The sequence below is a fragment of the Eutrema salsugineum genome, unplaced genomic scaffold, assembly GCF_000478725.1.
Source record: "Eutrema salsugineum unplaced genomic scaffold, Eutsalg1_0 scaffold_6, whole genome shotgun sequence".
In the NCBI taxonomy this organism is placed as follows: Eukaryota; Viridiplantae; Streptophyta; class Magnoliopsida; order Brassicales; family Brassicaceae; genus Eutrema; species Eutrema salsugineum.
The window spans coordinates 453,265-469,267 of record NW_006256547.1 but is presented as its reverse complement, the minus strand read 5'-3'; the positions used below and the strand labels follow the sequence as shown (position 1 = coordinate 469,267).

General features: G+C 39.8%; 5 protein-coding genes across 6 annotated transcripts; 3 read left to right on the top strand and 2 right to left on the bottom strand.

The window, feature by feature from the left end:
- On the top strand, positions 1-2,870 carry LOC18013023 (small RNA degrading nuclease 3). Its single transcript, XM_024151443.1, has 11 exons — positions 1-195; positions 271-453; positions 542-631; positions 714-782; positions 882-1,025; positions 1,113-1,299; positions 1,397-1,497; positions 1,607-1,738; positions 1,839-1,967; positions 2,063-2,164; positions 2,261-2,870. The coding sequence occupies exons 1-11, from the start codon at positions 163-165 to the stop codon at positions 2,669-2,671; spliced, it is 1,581 nt and encodes a 526-aa protein (XP_024007211.1). The 5' UTR covers positions 1-162; the 3' UTR covers positions 2,672-2,870.
- Positions 2,871-2,947: 77 nt separating this feature from the next.
- Positions 2,948-4,713, bottom strand: LOC18013173 (probable beta-1,4-xylosyltransferase IRX14H). Of its 2 annotated transcripts, none has more exons than XM_024151444.1 (3): positions 3,987-4,713; positions 3,316-3,879; positions 2,948-3,233 (listed from the first exon to the last, which is right to left on the bottom strand). In XM_024151444.1, the coding sequence occupies exons 1-3, from the start codon at positions 4,700-4,702 to the stop codon at positions 3,041-3,043; spliced, it is 1,473 nt and encodes a 490-aa protein (XP_024007212.1). In that variant the 5' UTR covers positions 4,703-4,713; the 3' UTR covers positions 2,948-3,040. The 2 variants fall into 2 exon arrangements, with proteins under 2 accessions (XP_024007212.1, XP_006393921.1); XM_006393859.2 differs by having other exon boundaries at positions 3,316-3,876.
- A 955-nt stretch (positions 4,714-5,668) lies between these two features.
- On the top strand, positions 5,669-7,498 carry LOC18013172 (tRNA-dihydrouridine(16/17) synthase [NAD(P)(+)]-like). Its single transcript, XM_024151721.1, has 3 exons — positions 5,669-6,161; positions 6,249-6,355; positions 6,630-7,498. The coding sequence occupies exons 1-3, from the start codon at positions 5,736-5,738 to the stop codon at positions 7,369-7,371; spliced, it is 1,275 nt and encodes a 424-aa protein (XP_024007489.1). The 5' UTR covers positions 5,669-5,735; the 3' UTR covers positions 7,372-7,498.
- A 165-nt stretch (positions 7,499-7,663) lies between these two features.
- LOC18011870 (protein IRX15-LIKE) lies at positions 7,664-8,931 on the bottom strand. The gene has a single exon (XM_006393857.2). The coding sequence runs from the start codon at positions 8,827-8,829 to the stop codon at positions 7,879-7,881; it is 951 nt and encodes a 316-aa protein (XP_006393919.1). The 5' UTR covers positions 8,830-8,931; the 3' UTR covers positions 7,664-7,878.
- A 3,067-nt stretch (positions 8,932-11,998) lies between these two features.
- Positions 11,999-14,907, top strand: LOC18011869 (probable inactive receptor kinase At5g67200). Its single transcript, XM_006393856.2, has 2 exons — positions 11,999-13,490; positions 14,185-14,907. The coding sequence occupies exons 1-2, from the start codon at positions 12,014-12,016 to the stop codon at positions 14,751-14,753; spliced, it is 2,046 nt and encodes a 681-aa protein (XP_006393918.1). The 5' UTR covers positions 11,999-12,013; the 3' UTR covers positions 14,754-14,907.
- The last annotated feature ends 1,096 nt before the right edge of the window (positions 14,908-16,003 follow it).

Sequence of the window (16,003 nt, the reverse complement as noted above, 5' to 3'; positions counted from 1 at the left end):
ATTAACAAGACGAAGCTGCCCGAACAAATAAGAAACAGAGTAAAACCCTAATTGTCGTATCTTCTTCTTCCCCGACTCGCCGCCTCTGAAAACTCACAGAGCCACCGTCCGAAACGATTCGACGGTAGAAGAAGCTCCTCCTATCAATTTCAGTATTTGGTTATGGAGCATAAACTAGCCACCGCTGAGAAAAGAGTACGTCAAAATCGACCTAATAACTTGGATATTTTGAATTGGGGTAAATTAAAGTAATGATGGGGATGATTGCAGGTGCTAGTAGAGCTGGTGAAGCTAGTGCAGAAGCGAGATTTGGTAGGCGAAAACGGAGGATGGAAGGAATTTCTAAATGTTTACGACAAAAAATTCGGGTCGAGTGTGAGTGATCCTTCAAGACGTTCCACTGATGTATTGGTCGCTTTTCTTTCCACATTCAAAAAGAAAGAAGATTTGCAGGTGAAAACACATTACATTCATCTTTCTTTGGGATTTACTTAGACCATTATAGTTCTTCTTATATATTTTGGGTTTTTATTACTCTCAGCTAATGGCCAGAGTTCTTCAGTGTGATGCTAATCGTAAACTGATAGAGAAATTCAAGCAAGAATCTCCGGATAAAGAGACTCCTGAGCAGGTCGGGAACATTCTTTTGTGGGTCTAATTATAAGTTTTTTTAGTAATTTGTTGATAACCACTTAAGTTGTTTGGCAGTGCAGAGGCTAGTTCGAATGACTATTGCACATCCCAAATACCCAATAGATTATGCATTTCCGTCCCACGCCGAGGTATGTGATTGGAGCTCATAACAAGAGTTTAAGCATTTTATTCCCCTGCATATGAGATTATGAAAAAGAAAACTTTTTTTTTTTGGAATTGCATAATAGGATTGGTTTGTAACGGAACTTGGAAAGAAGAAATCAAAAGTGATGAAATCGACGAGAATGATTGCTATTGATTGTGAAATGGTTACATGTGACGATGGGAGCGAGGCTGTAGTTAGGGTTGGTGTAGTGGACCGTGATTTAAAGGTATAGATAGATGAATCTCTTTTTACCTTCAAATACTCGGTGATCAAAGCATTTTAATCGTGTTGGTTTTATTTAAACTGAAATCAGGTGGTTCTTGACAATTTTGTGAAACCGAGCCTACCAGTTGTTGACTATAAGACAGAGATTACTGGAGTTACTGCTGAGGATCTTGAGAAAGCTACTCTATCTGTTGCAGATATTCAGAAAAAAATGCGGAGGTTTCTTTCTATGGGAACTGTTTTAGTAGGTCACGGTTTGCATAATGATCTTAAAGGTTAGCTACAAGCTCCAAAATTTATCTCTATTATGTGTGGATACATGTTTTATTGAGTGACTTTATCGTGCTTACGGATTACTATGATCAATCACAGTGTTGAAGATAGATCATGCGAGGGTAATAGATACTTCGCTTGTATATAAGTATTCCGGTGCAAGTAGTTCTCGAGCACCTTCTTTGAATAATCTATGCAAGGCAAGCATGTGAAGAAAATTCATATTCTCTGGTCACTTAGAAATCGACCCCCCTAATGTGTTAATGATTGATGAATTCTATTTTTCTATTTTTGTTTTTGGTTCTGCAGTCTGTTTTGGGACACGAAGTGCGAATGGCAGGTGCTGCTCACAATTGCGTTCATGACGCAGCAGCTGCTATGAAACTTGTACTTGCTGTTGTGGAAAAAGGGGTAGACACCTTGATTCCACTTCCTGAAGAAGTAAGGCGGTTTCTTTACTATTCTTCTAAGTTCCTAAGTAAACGTATTTGTATACATTTTTCTGAAACAAATACAATATTGTCTGCAAAATCTGTATAAGTTGTTGGAGGCGGACAAGACAAGACGGGAGGCGGGAAAGACAAAACTCTTACTTCATAAAATCCCTCACTATGTTTCCTCTGAAGAGTTACAACGAGTTATTACCGGGGATTTCACACTCGATGTTAAGGTGATATTATAATCTTTTTTTCTCCATTTTTTATTCTCACGGGGAGTCTCTAGAGGATCATGCTTTTGTAATTGTCTTTTTTTTTTTTTGGGCAGGCACCAAAAAGAGAAGGAGGTTATTGTACCGCAGAAGCTGTTTTTAATAGTTCAGAAGAGGCAAATCAAGCATTTGAAAGCGTTGATGGAGACGTAGTTAAGGTATTTAGAATCAGCTCTCAGGTCATTTCAGGATCTTTAAAAACTGTGGTCAGAAATGCGATATGATAACATTCTGTTGTCTTTTGTTTCTTTTAGGATACAAATGGTCTGCCACAAAAATTGGTTGTGTTTAAGCTGAGTTCTGGATCAGGAGCATCTTTATACGTTCGTAAAATGGTTGAAGATGGTGACATCTCTGCAAAAAAGAGAACTAACACAGAGGAGAACAATGTGAGCTCTAAGAGACAGAAGAGAGAAGATGATTCTGAGGAGACCAGAGAAGAAAATGTAAACCGTCGCAGCAAAGAGAGCCTTTGTGAAGATCATTTAAAGGAAATTGAAGAACTGAAGCAAAAACTCAAAGCTAAGGAGAGCAGCGAAGATCACTTGAAGGAAATTGAATTACTGAAGGGGAAACTCAAAGCTAAGGAATTTGAGGTTCAGACTCGGGATAAGATCATAGCTAACCTCAAAAAGCGACTGGAGAAGAAAAAGTCAAAGGCCTGATTTAACAAAATCATCCATGGCTCAAGTTTGGGAATTCACACAAACCTGTTGTTTCTCCGGTCTGCAAACTCGGTATCGTTTGATCATCATCCATGTCTTAGATTTTGTCTAGTTTTATTGTTAAAAGAAGACAGACACTATTGTCTTCTAAGTTTTGTTGTAGGGCTAAGCATTCAAATTAATGAACTCAAGACATCTCATATGATTTTGTATTGTATTCGATGAAGCCACAACGCACACCAAACAAATTTTTGGTATTTACGGTGAAAAAGAATATGAAATGAAATTCGCCTATTTAAAGTAGCAGTATCCCTCAAGGTTTTGTATCTTTCACGTCATCTTCAACGAGTTGTTGTTACTTTGATGCCATCAAAAGCTTTTAGGTTCTTGTTTCGTCTTAGAGCTCTTGCTCTTTGATCCTCTTGGCTTACCGGAGCGCCGTTCTGTGGCTGATTGACCGCTTTTCGCTTCTTTGATCGCCACTGTGAGGTCTGAGGAAGAGTCTGGCCACGGTGTCCTCTTTGATGGCACTGTGATTTCTAAGGGCGAATTTATGATCCAGCTGCATACAAAGAGAAGATTGCAAGTCAGGATAGGATAGTGTGATGAGAAATCCGCAATATTTTTGCCTCAAGTAGACATACCCAGGTGGGAATTTGCTATCAGCTCTGGCTTCAACACGGAGCCACCAAAGCAAGACATGGCGGCCACAGCTTCCAAGTGGTTCCACCATGGAAGGATCCTTGAGCAGAGACAATGGACTATCCATTTCTTCACTATCATCCAACAAGTTGAGATCCTTAACCCATGTTGGCTTATCAACCACAGGTTCCTTCCAGAGTAACCTGGAATTCAGTACTAACCCTGACCATTCCATCTTACTAGGCATCAAAGTCGCTTTGTCATTGGTAAAAGCCGCAGTCTTCTTAGCGTAAGGCAGTGTGTTGAGAACGTGCCATCCCACAAGTTTCTGCGAGGAATCACAAGAAGGACCTTGGATTGGCATTGAAGGTTTGCCTTTGCTCTTCACTTGATTCATCAAGAGTGATGATAACTCTTCTGCATGACCAGAGTGAGCAAGTATCCCAACAGATAGAGCACCAAACCATTTCACAGTTTGAATCTCATCGAATAGCTCCATGCTATGCATGTTGCTATCATCAGCAAACATAACGATCCCATCTAACTTGTCGTCTCTCACTCTTCTGCTTTCCAATCAAAAGAGACAAACATCCACACAATAACATTTTCAAAAGTAGATTAGATTTCTGCGAATCGAAACAGCAATAGAAACAGAGATGAATCAGGAATTTACCTCAAGGCGTGAAGTCGCATTTGGGACTCCAATTTGTGGCGATCTTCCCAAGTGTTCGGCATTTTCTGGTCGAATCCAATGTGAATTGTCTTCAATCCTGATTTAGCGATGAACGAAGCCGTCTCGTCGGTGGTTCCACCAGCTTCCACCACGATCCACACCAAATCGTAAGGAACAAGCATAAGCGAGTGCATAACTCCGGTCAGATGAAGCGCCTGGAAAGTCCGTACATAAGTCGGCGTCACCGCAATCACAGTCTTAGGGCTCCTCACACCGTACAGCGACTTCTGCTCCTTCTGTACTCTCACGAGTAGCTGATGTGCTCTCATGACCTCAATCGGGTTCGGGTGAGGCCATGGCCGGATCCGGATCCCGTGTCTTCCAACCACCACTCGAGAGCTCTTCACCGTGCTGCTAGTTGTTTCCAGAGGTTTCAGCCGGAGCAGCTGGCTTACGCCGCCGGAGCCGGGAGAAAGAAACGGCGTGGTGTATAAATTGGTGACGGAAGTCGAGAAAAGGAAGAAGAGGACTAAATGGCTGAATCGAAAACCCAGAATCAAGCTGATCAAGCAGCAGAGAGCATGAATCACGAGCCAAAAGATAGACGACTTGCCGGAGAAACCTCCATCGAATGATGGATCCAACGATGCAATTGATGATCTGAAGCTGATTCCTCGGCGGTTCCAATAGCTCAATCGAAACACAGAGAGCTTCATCTTCTTCGCCTTCTTTTTCCCTCTTCTCAACAGTTGTTAGAGAGCGAACAACATAAAAAGAGGGAAAAACGTCTGTTAAGATTTATTAAATTAAAATTAATTACTTTGCATTAAAGATTTATTATCCACTAATTAAATACCCATTATTATGGTTACCACCCATCTGCTGGTACAACGGACATATTTTAAAGGGGAAATCGAAAAAGGAAAGAAAGCAATGTTGGTTTTATATAAATGGCGAGTTACATGTGGCTTGATATTAGTCAGAGACTCAGAGGTTATACTGTGGAGTGATGATTAAGGAGGAGATTTGGGCAAAGCACGTGTATAATTAGAGAGATGTGACGTTAATGATTGGTGCTGGATTACGTCAGCAGTCAAAGGAAGAAATAATAGTAGTACAATGTAGGTTACCGTTTTCCTTTATTTCTAAGCAAATGCTACCATTTTTATTTGAATTTATCAGCCACACAAACCTTCCGAGTTCCGAGATATTGATTATGTTGAAATTACATTACATTTTTTATCTACACTCTCTTTTATCCCTCTACAACTTATCACACATATTCTTATCTATAGAATTTGAATCAATATTATAAATAGGCAGCAAAACTCAAAAGCTAGTAGTTACTAATTCTTATCTAGCGTTTGTTACAATATCTTTAATTAATCGTTTGCTATTTACACACAACTACAAACGAAGTGAAACTCAGAATTGTGAATACTAGTATAAACCATTAGCCTAACTCAATTCATTCATGCACATGTTATGGTGAGTACTAACTAGTATTTTTCCCCAGTTTGCACAATAAACAAGAGAAAAAAAGTAATTTTCTTCTCAAATGGATTATAGCTTCGAATGCATATATAAGCCCATGCTTTTATTTGAATACGTGTAGCCAATTAAGGCCCAAAAACTCTCAGGAATATTAACAAACTTTTTCTAGTAGAAGAAAACCCAAAACTTTTAAGGGACTCGCTTCGACCCCTAATTTATGGCGGCGGCGATGAGTCCGTCTCCCGTCGTCAGCTCATGAAACTAAATCTCTCGAATCTCAGATTTCTTCGACCCCGAAAATCGTTCATCTCCCAGACGCGAACAATGACCCATAATACGGATGCAAATCCTGACCCGTCGAAAGTTGTCGACGATCTCCTCTGCTCGGAGCGGCAGCAGCGTGATAAGGGGATTGAGGAAACGGTCGACGCAGCGCCGTTGAGCTTGGGCTCTCCAGGTCGGCTTTTAGGCATCGATACTAGGGTGGAGCGAGCTTGGGAACACTGGAAAAAACTGGGTAGACCAAAGTATATCGTTGCTCCAATGGTGGATAATTCAGAGCTGCCTTTTCGATTACTCTGCCAGAAATACGGAGCTCAAGCGGCTTATACGCCGATGCTGCATTCTAGGATTTTCAGCGAGACTGAGAAGTATCGAAATCAGGAATTCACCACCTGTAAGGTAAGATAACTGAAAATAATTTTGATTTGGTTTCTGAGGGATTTATCAGTTTTATTTAGGGTTTTGATGATGGGATTGAAATTGTAGGAGGACAGGCCATTGTTTGTGCAGTTCTGTGCCAATGATCCTGATACACTATTGGAAGCTGCGAAGAGAGTCGAACCTTACTGCGATTATGTTGATATCAATTTAGGGTAAGTACAATTCTCTCTTTCACATATCGTTTGTTAAGATTCTTCAGTAAAGATGGAGTTTTTATAGTATCACTGTTTTAACTTTGCATGATTATGATAATTAAGATTGTATTCAACTTCTGGAAATGATAGAGTTAAATGAGATTTAGTAGTTCGAATCATGGATTATAACACCCATTACTAGGGTTTTGTTTAGATTCAGTGATTTGTGTACCGAAGAGCACAATGAATCTTGGGCAATCTGAGAAGAATGTTTGGGAGATTTTGGTTTCAGGTGTCCTCAACGTATTGCAAGGCGAGGAAACTATGGAGCATTTTTGATGGATAATCTTCCTTTGGTGAAATCACTTGTTGAAAAGCTAGCTCAGAACCTCACTGTTCCTGTCTCTTGTAAAATCCGGATTTTCCCAAACCTTAAAGATACACTCAACTACGCCAAGATGCTAGAAGATGCTGGTTGCTCGCTGCTAGCAGTCCACGGCCGAACGAGAGATGAGAAGGACGGGAAAAAGTTTAGAGCTGATTGGAGCGCAATCAAGGAGGTGAGAAACGCTCTGAGAATCCCTGTTCTAGCGAATGGGAATGTAAGATGCATTGAAGATGTCGATGACTGCATTGAGGAGACTGGTGTTGAAGGTGTTCTTTCCGCTGAGACACTTCTTGAAAACCCTGCGGTCTTTGCTGGGTTTAGAACAGCTGAATGGGCAAAAGATAGTGAAGAAGAAGAGGGATATGTTGATGGTGGGCTAGATCAGGGAGATTTAGTTGTTGAGTATTTAAAGTTATGTGAGAAGCATCCGGTTCCATGGAGGATGATTCGATCTCACGTGCATAAGATGTTGGGAGATTGGTTTAGGGTTCATCCTCAGGTTAGGGAGCAGCTTAATGCTCAGAACATATTGACGTTTGAGTTTCTATACGGTCTTGTGGATCAGCTTAAAGAGCTTGGAGGACGAGTTCCACTCTACAAGAAAAGGAAGGTAGATACTCTTCAAGAGTCTCCACAAAAGGGTTAGAGTTTTGAATTTATACGTTCTTGATTCGTTGTGATTTAATTTATGTTTTATCAGTGTCCAAATACTTTTTGAAGTAAAACTGTTCACTTATAAAAATTTCACTCAATTTTATTAATATTTTCTGAAATGTTAGTTAATTTGTCGACTTATTTTCTGAAATGTTAGATTGAAGGTTAATAGAGCATATTTAGTTAAATAATTATTTTGCAAGATGCTTTCACAACTTAGTTCATATTATGAAAATTATTTTTAAAATGATTTTTCTTATTTAAGCTAGAGACCTTCACGAGAATAATTTTTTTTTAATGTTTAAATTTTACTTCTTCTGGTTGAATTTTCACATGGGTCAAAGATTTAGAAATTACAGCAGGAGAAAAAGATGAAAAGGTAGAAAAAAAAAGGTTTTTATTTTACACAAACTCCTCCGCGATTGCCGTGTCAATCACCACCGTCTGTCTAATTGACTCTTGACTCTCCACGAGATTTTAACGCAAAATGATATTTAACTCAAGGCGATGGAGAAACAGAGCGTTTCTTACGATCACGACAGAACCGCGTGCTGTTTTTATCCATCCTCTCCAACACGTAGTGCGCAAGCATATCGTTAGACTCCACGAGATTCTCCCGGCAAAGAAACTCGTCTCCGCAGAGCCTCTCGACGTCTCTGTAATAATCGTGAACGAACACATGCGTCTTTGGGTTACCGCCGCCTTTTTTGCTCCGGGAAAGAACTGCCGCCGTGAAAATCGACGACATCCTTCCCGGTACATCTCCACCGTCGCCACGTGGCCCATCGACTAAGATCACATCCCAATCAACATCATAGACGTGATTGGGCAAATCGTTGAGACCCAATTTGCAATCGGAGAAGAGGAGATTCTGCACGGGACGACACTCGTTCCTCGCCGCCTCTTTCACGGAAGACACTAGCTCACGCGCCTCACGCGCTTTGGTCGTGTACTGAACATCGAAGACTTCAATCTCCGGGTGGATCTCTTCGAAATAAGCAGCATAATACCGGTTCTCTTCGATGAATACGGTCCGACCGTTGTGGTTTAGCGATTTCCAGAGAAGGGTTTCGTGAGTTAGACCGAAAACGAGGAGATTGCACGGCGGAGCGCAGCGGCGGAGGACATCGGAGATCGATTTCATCTCGCCGTAAGACATGTGGAAGCTGTCGTTAGATCTCGACGCGTAGTGAAGCAGAGCATTGATGGCGCTAGTTGGCAACTGAGTGATCGGAGCGGAGGAGACGGCGGAATTGACAGCGGAGGAGACGGTGGAGCTGTTTTTGGTAGGGATGATGGAGTCGGTGGTGTAGAGCAGAGTTAAGAGAAAAGCGATTGTGAAGAACGAGACGAAAGCGAGAAGCCATAGCCGATTTGTGCTTGTTTGTTTTTGAATGTATGGATGAACAAGTATGAGCTTCGTGCTTGTGTTTCCTCCTCCGCTTTTCATGTTTATTTTGCTCTGTTTTTTTCTTTTCTTTCTATGCGTCTTGTGTCAGAGGAAGAGAATGACTCTCTCTCTCTCTCTGTTTTGAAAATAAAGTGTTTTGCTTTCGGGGAGAAATAAAATCCAAATATTTGTATCGAAACCTATAAGGGACTGATGACGACGTCACAATTGTAAAAACAAATTGTAATGTATAGTCTCTTTTTATATTCTAGAAGATAATTAATCACTCCGGAATCTTATTAATTTTGTTCCCCTTTTCCTAAAAACTTGTTTTCTTTGGGAGGTTTCTGAAGGCGACATTTCTCTAATACGATTAAGCAACTAACACGGGCATTACCTAATTCACAAATCATAGTAAATTATACAGGTGTGTCAAGTAAAAGATATACTTCTAAATGTTCAAAACGGATCATGTTAACGAGGTTGTTAAAATTTGCAAAACCGAACAGCTAGAGTTAAAATTGCTGTTTACTTGTGTGTTTTACGACGTGTATCGAGTGCAAACTAAATTAATAAACAGATAAACGAAATATATTATTAATCAACAACAAGTTCTACATATTTATCAAGCGATTTGTGGTTCGTTGGGAAGAATACAAATTTGGCGAAACTGAAATATGTTTAAATAACCAAATGCATTATGCATGTGTGTTTTATTGGTTTTAGCCTTGATAGAGAAATAAAATAAAAAATGTAAATAATTAAGGAGGGGGTGTGTGTGTGTTTAGGAAGTGGTTGTACCGTACATGCATGGAGCTGGTGAGTCGAAGAAGAAGAGAGGTGTCGGCGTTTAGGTTACTGCAAAGTGACACCATAACTAATTACAGGCTATAAGTCACTGTCCCTTCTTCTTCTTCTCCTTTGTTTTCTTTCTTACGGAATAATATTCAAAACTAAATGCATTTTAATATTATTATCTCCTCAATAAAATATTACTATTAAAAAAAGTTTTTAGTTGCGTATAGTCCTGCCATCAACCGCAGTGATCACACTAGTTTATTAGTCTAAACAAACTAGTTCAACGGCGAATATTATTATCCTAAAGCTTTGATTTGTTATAATTACATTAAATCTAAACTTGCAGCAATGAAATAACAGTAGTGATCACACTAATTCATAATCACAAATTTAAACAGTTACACTAACCAATGAAAATGTCATGAACTGGCCCTCCCAATAATATGTATGCTAGCTCATGATGGTGATTGCAGAACCGGGAAATTAAATTAGTTCGAAGTTGTTTCATTTCAGGAGAAGCTCCACAGTCTCAGGTTGGACTTTGCCTTAGCCACAAGATGGATCCTTTACTGAATCCAACTAATATGATTTGGCCTGTATAACAAGGTCTATTTTTATTTTGGGCTTTAGTGTGTGACCCATCCAGATTCCGGATTTAATGCTTTCATAATTTGTAGTCTAGAATAGATCTCCTTCACATAGGGACCCCTTCACATACAACTTCTTTTATATCCGAGGATTAGCTCAATAAATTACTACGAAATAACACCTTTTAAAGTGATACTGATACGTAGGTCTCTAAAGTGGTGGTGGGCCTGTGAGGCGCTTCTTTTTCGATGTTATTTACAAATGGTAAAGTCAAAATCACTTTAGCTAGTTTTCTCCGCATAGCCATCCAACTTTAATCTTTCTTTAGACCCAAAAGAAAAGATTAAAAATGATAATTTATTGTTAGTCTTTTTAAACTCATTAATATTTAAGGAAATGACGCAAATGGAGAGTGGAGATGCTGTTTTTGAGTCATCAAAGCAGCACGCTTTGCCTTGCTTATCTTGACCTTTATCAAGAAAGTGCAACAAGAAAAAGCGAGTACCCATTAACAAGGTTTTTGTCAGTTTTTATCATTTATATTAAAAAGAAACATGGAAGAATGGGAACAAAGAAATTTTTATGATTGGAGGCAAAGTCGAACAACTCCATCCATACTTTGCCATAATGTCAAATTGTCAATAACTATAAACTATTTTAACCCCCCAAAATTTCCATAAGCTATAAAAAAACTGTTTTGGATTCAGAAATTTGAACCCTGCAATATTTTTGTTTGTTGTAAAGACAAAATTTAAGGAAAACAAAAAGAGAGGACCACACCATTTTACCAGGACCACACCAGCTTCGCTACGACTAAGAGTCTAGTCGTTTCCCTACGGACTGTTAGAATCCCACATCGGAAAATTAAAGGGACTAACACTAATATATAAGGGACTTGGATTTCTCCACTTATCGCTAATTGGTTTTAAGTTGGAAGTCCATGAAACTTAATATGGTATCAGAGCCTCGTTTGTTGACCCAATAAGGGTGACCCAAAAAAGATTTATTATCGGTCCTAAAGTGGGATTCGGTTCGAGATGGGCTGATAAGAGCCATCATCTCGAGGGGGCGTGTTAGAATCCACATCGAAAAATTAAAGGGACTAACACTAATATATAAGTGATTTGGACCTCTTCACTTATCGCCAATTGGTTTTAAGCTAGAAGCCAATGAAACTTAACACGGACCAATTGGCTATAGACCACTCACGGACTCGCTCAAGCTCTCACTAACGGCGCACTACGCTGATTCTCACGCGTTTCACTCTGCGCGTGGCCCTCAGTCCCAATGCGATTCTTCTCGGAAAACATAATTTTGACCGCATCGGGTAAAAAGAAACCTCTCTGCATGATTCTGTTAACTGCATAACACCACAGTAACTTTTAGATTTTCATGATTCCCAAAGTCTTCGTTACTAACATTTATAATGACTTTTAGTTAACAAGGTAAGAAGAGTATGTACATGCATATACTAAGACTAATAATAAATTTATACGTACTGTGTCACTTTCTTATACCTACACAATACATGTAACGTTAGGTATAATTTGCACCATAAGTTATGCTTATAATACTCTATTGCAAGTTAGGTATAATTTGCACCATAAGTATACAATCTTTATGATACCAAATAAATATGTTCATTGCCTAAAAAAAATTCACCACAAGCACGTGATCCACTTCAGAATCCCAAAATCTCTACTGCTTCCCATTTTTATCTATTTTTGCTTAATTTTTAAAAAATTATTCTCTTTTCGTTTTAACTGAAAAGAAAGGATTCAGAAGCAATTAATATTGATATGAATTTTAGTGACTTTACAAACAAAAAAGAAAACACCAAAAAGTTATAAAAAAAAAAATGTCACTGAACTGTCTTCTCTTCTTCTTCCTCATTATCCACCATGCCTCCGCCGGAATCTCACCATCGGAGCCAAATTACGTTAACTCCTTGCTTCCTTCTGATGCCGTAGCCTTACTGTCTTTCAAATCCACCGCCGATCTCGACAACAAGCTCTTGTATTCCCTCACAGAGCGCTACGACTACTGTCAATGGCGCGGCGTCAAATGTGCTCAGGGCCGTGTCGTTCGCCTTGTCCTCTCCGGCGTTGGTCTCCGTGGCTATTTCTCTACGGCGACTCTTAGCCGTCTCGACCAGCTCCGAGTTCTGAGTCTCGAGAATAACTCGCTCTTTGGCCCGATTCCTGATGTCTCCACACTCGTTAACCTTAAATCCCTTTTCCTCCGCCGGAATGAGTTTTCTGGAACTTTCCCTCCGTCGATTCTCTCTCTTCACCGGTTAATGGTCCTCTCTCTTTCGTACAACAACTTCACCGGTCCGATTCCGTCAGAGATCAACGCTCTTGACCGGCTAATTTCCTTGAATCTGGAGTATAACCGCTTCAACGGAACTCTCCCTTCGTTGAATCAGTCGTTTCTGACGTCGTTTAACGTTTCCGGTAACAATCTAACCGGAGTTATCCCCGCTACACCGACTCTGTCGCGATTCGACGCATCGGCGTTTAGGTCTAACCCTGGGCTCTGCGGCGAGATCATTAGCCGAGCTTGCGCTTCACGCTCGCCGTTCTTCGGGTCGACTAACAAGACGTCATCAAACTCTTCGTCGTCGCAGGCTCCACTGGGCCAAAGCGCGCAGGCCCAGAACGGTGGAGCAGTGGTGATTTCACCGGTGGTTTCGAGGAAGAAAGGGAAAGAGACTGGGTTAGTTCTGGGCTTCACTGTGGGTCTCGCTTCGCTTATCGTCCTTGGTCTTTGCCTCGTTGTATTCTCTCTGGTGATGAAGAAACGGAACGACGACGGGACTTACGAACCGAGTCAGAAAGGAGATGCATCATCCTCCTCGCAACAACACCAAAATCAAACTACTCCGACGACAAGAAGAACCGTCGCGATTGAATCTCACAAGCGCCAAATGGGAAATGAAAAAGAAGACAAGCTTCAATTTCGAGCTACAGAGCCACAAAGCCGTATCTCAAATAGCGGGAACCTGGTTTTCTGCGGCGACGGAAGAGAATCGAGCCAAGGGATGTACACTCTTGAGCAGCTTATGCGAGCTTCGGCGGAGCTACTGGGAAGAGGATCGGTGGGGATTACGTACAAGGCGGTGCTGGACAATCAGCTTATCGTGACGGTGAAGAGACTAGACGCGGCCAAGACGGCGGTGACAAGCGAAGAAGCGTTCGAGAATCACATGGAGATTGTTGGTGGACTCAGGCACTCCAATCTCGTTCCGATTAGGGCTTACTTTCAATCAAACGGAGAGAGGCTCATCATCTACGATTACCAACCAAATGGTAGCCTTTTCAATCTTATTCACGGTAATGTTCATCTTCTTCAACTCTTCTCAAAATTGGATTTTTTTAAATGGTTTTTAGTTTAAACTCACTGAGTCAGTCCCGAGTTGATGGTTTTCTCTAATTAATCACCTCACCATTTTTATTTTAAAAATGCGGTTTAATTGTGTTGGTCTTAATCATGAGGTGACTAACCGTTACTTTTTTGAGGTAGTGGAGAGTGACCCTAAATAATGTCCCATTCTTATGTTTTTAATTTAAGCTTAAACCCTAGATTATGAGTCTTTCTGTGTGGCGGGTTTTGTTCACTGCTTTTATCATTTACTACTGATCACTTGTTGAATTGAAGCTGACCACACAGCGACAATCGCGGGATTTATTTTAGTAATTTCTTTTTAAAAAAAGTTTTGTTCTTTTGCTCTTTTCTCTGAAATTTCCGTTGAATATACTTACACCAGTGGAAGAAGACAGAAACCTGGTGGAACTTTGTGCTATTTTTTCACGTGAAATCTCGTCTTTTGCCATGACTCTGTCTCTAGACCTTGCGTTAAGTGCTTAAATCCCGGAGAAAAACAAAAACATTTGTCCCAAAACTGGTTATTACGTTAAGAATATACTTGTTTCTGTTGGTAATTCATTGGCTTCTTGGTCCCAAATTGTTGTTCTATATCTAGACCCATATTGCACCAAATGAGACTAATTAATCTCAATAATTCAGGTTCAAGATCCTCAAGAGCAAAGCCATTACATTGGACATCATGTTTAAAGATTGCAGAAGATGTCGCTCAAGGCTTGTATTACATCCACCAAACATCGTCAGCATTAGTCCATGGAAACCTAAAATCAACAAACATCCTCCTTGGTCAAGATTTCGAAGCCTGTTTAACGGATTACTGCCTCAGTGTCTTAACTGACTTATCTTCTTCTGTTTCACCTGATGATCCTGACTCTTTCTCGTACAAAGCCCCAGAAATCAGAAAATCATCCCGCAGACCAACTTCCAAATGTGATGTCTACTCGTTTGGTGTCTTAATCTTTGAGCTTCTGACCGGTAAGAATGCATCGAGGCATCCATTTATGGCGCCTCATGATATGCTTGATTGGGTTAGAGCAATGAGAGAAGAAGAGGAAGGAGCCGAGGATAATAGGCTTGGGATGATGACTGAAACTGCTTGTCTTTGCCGTGTGACATCGCCAGAGCAAAGGCCGACAATGAGACAAGTGATTCAGATGATTCAGGAGATTAAGGAAAGTGTTATGGCTGAAGAGAACGATCCGTTCCGTTGAAATGGAAACTCGTAGGTTTCCTCCGACCAATTTTCCCAGGGGAGGGGGTAAAACTAGTTAAAGGAGGATATAGGTGCGTAAATGTATTTTTCTTAGGATATGGGGTCGGTTTTGTAACACGTTTGAAATTATTTGGAGGACCAAAGTCAAAGAAAGTTGCTTTTTTTCTTCTTCTTTTTTTTTTCTGTCGATGATATCTACCGTTGAATTGTTTTTTAGCCGAAAATAATTGCGGGGTTGGACCCCACCTATGTCAGGATTATTATTTATGATCCGATTCCAAAATGAGAAAGGCCCAAATTCGTAGGTTTGACAATTTTCTGCTACTAGAAAATAAAACAAAACTCGAAAGTTCGAAACAATGCGTAGGCAAACTAGAAAATCCAGATATGGGTTTTGATACGACAAAAGTATACAATTGAGCCCACAAGCCCGTATCTAAGTCAAGGTATCTTATGAGGCCCAGTTTTTATTTCCATAGCACCGCTACGGGCTACCATATATAGAGATTTGATTTAATAAACACACTACTCTCGCAGTTATAAGCACAATCTATTTATTTGGTTGGATACAAAAAGATCTGTTTATTATTTTAAAATTCGAGTGTCTGAGTTATTATCGTTTACTATTTAGTGGATTGATATAATACACTGTGTTGACTTGCTTATATTAAGCCGCCTCGTGGAACAGTTGATTTGGAAATATTCGTTTCCCCGATTTAGAGACGTTAATAATATACTTTCCTGCTCGTTACGCTAAGGTGCTAAGCATTTTTTTTCTTAACATCAACGTTCGTGTGAACTGTTAAGTTGAATCTTTTCATATATATAAGTTGTGAGATTTTTTTCATATTGAATCGGTTCGAATGTCAATATTTTGACGATATGTTTTAGTGATTTAAGTAAAAGATGATAATATGATCAATCAATTCAAAGAAAAATAAATATAAATGATCATTTATTCAGTTACTAAGGGGGTACTATATATTACCAACAAATATATGAAACAACATAATATATTTAAATAGATAGCAACCCCCTTATTATTGAAAAGAAACTTATAACAAAGTAGTCCGTTTTCCATAGAATGAATTGATTTTTTTGTTTGCTTTTCCGTGGTAATTGGCGCCATGTTCACGTGCCAACTGGGTCACAGCTAAAAGTTTCATTATTAAATCGTATATTTCATATGAATACTAATTCCTTAATGAAATTATTTGTTTTGTAAATATTCATATTTTAAATTTAAAC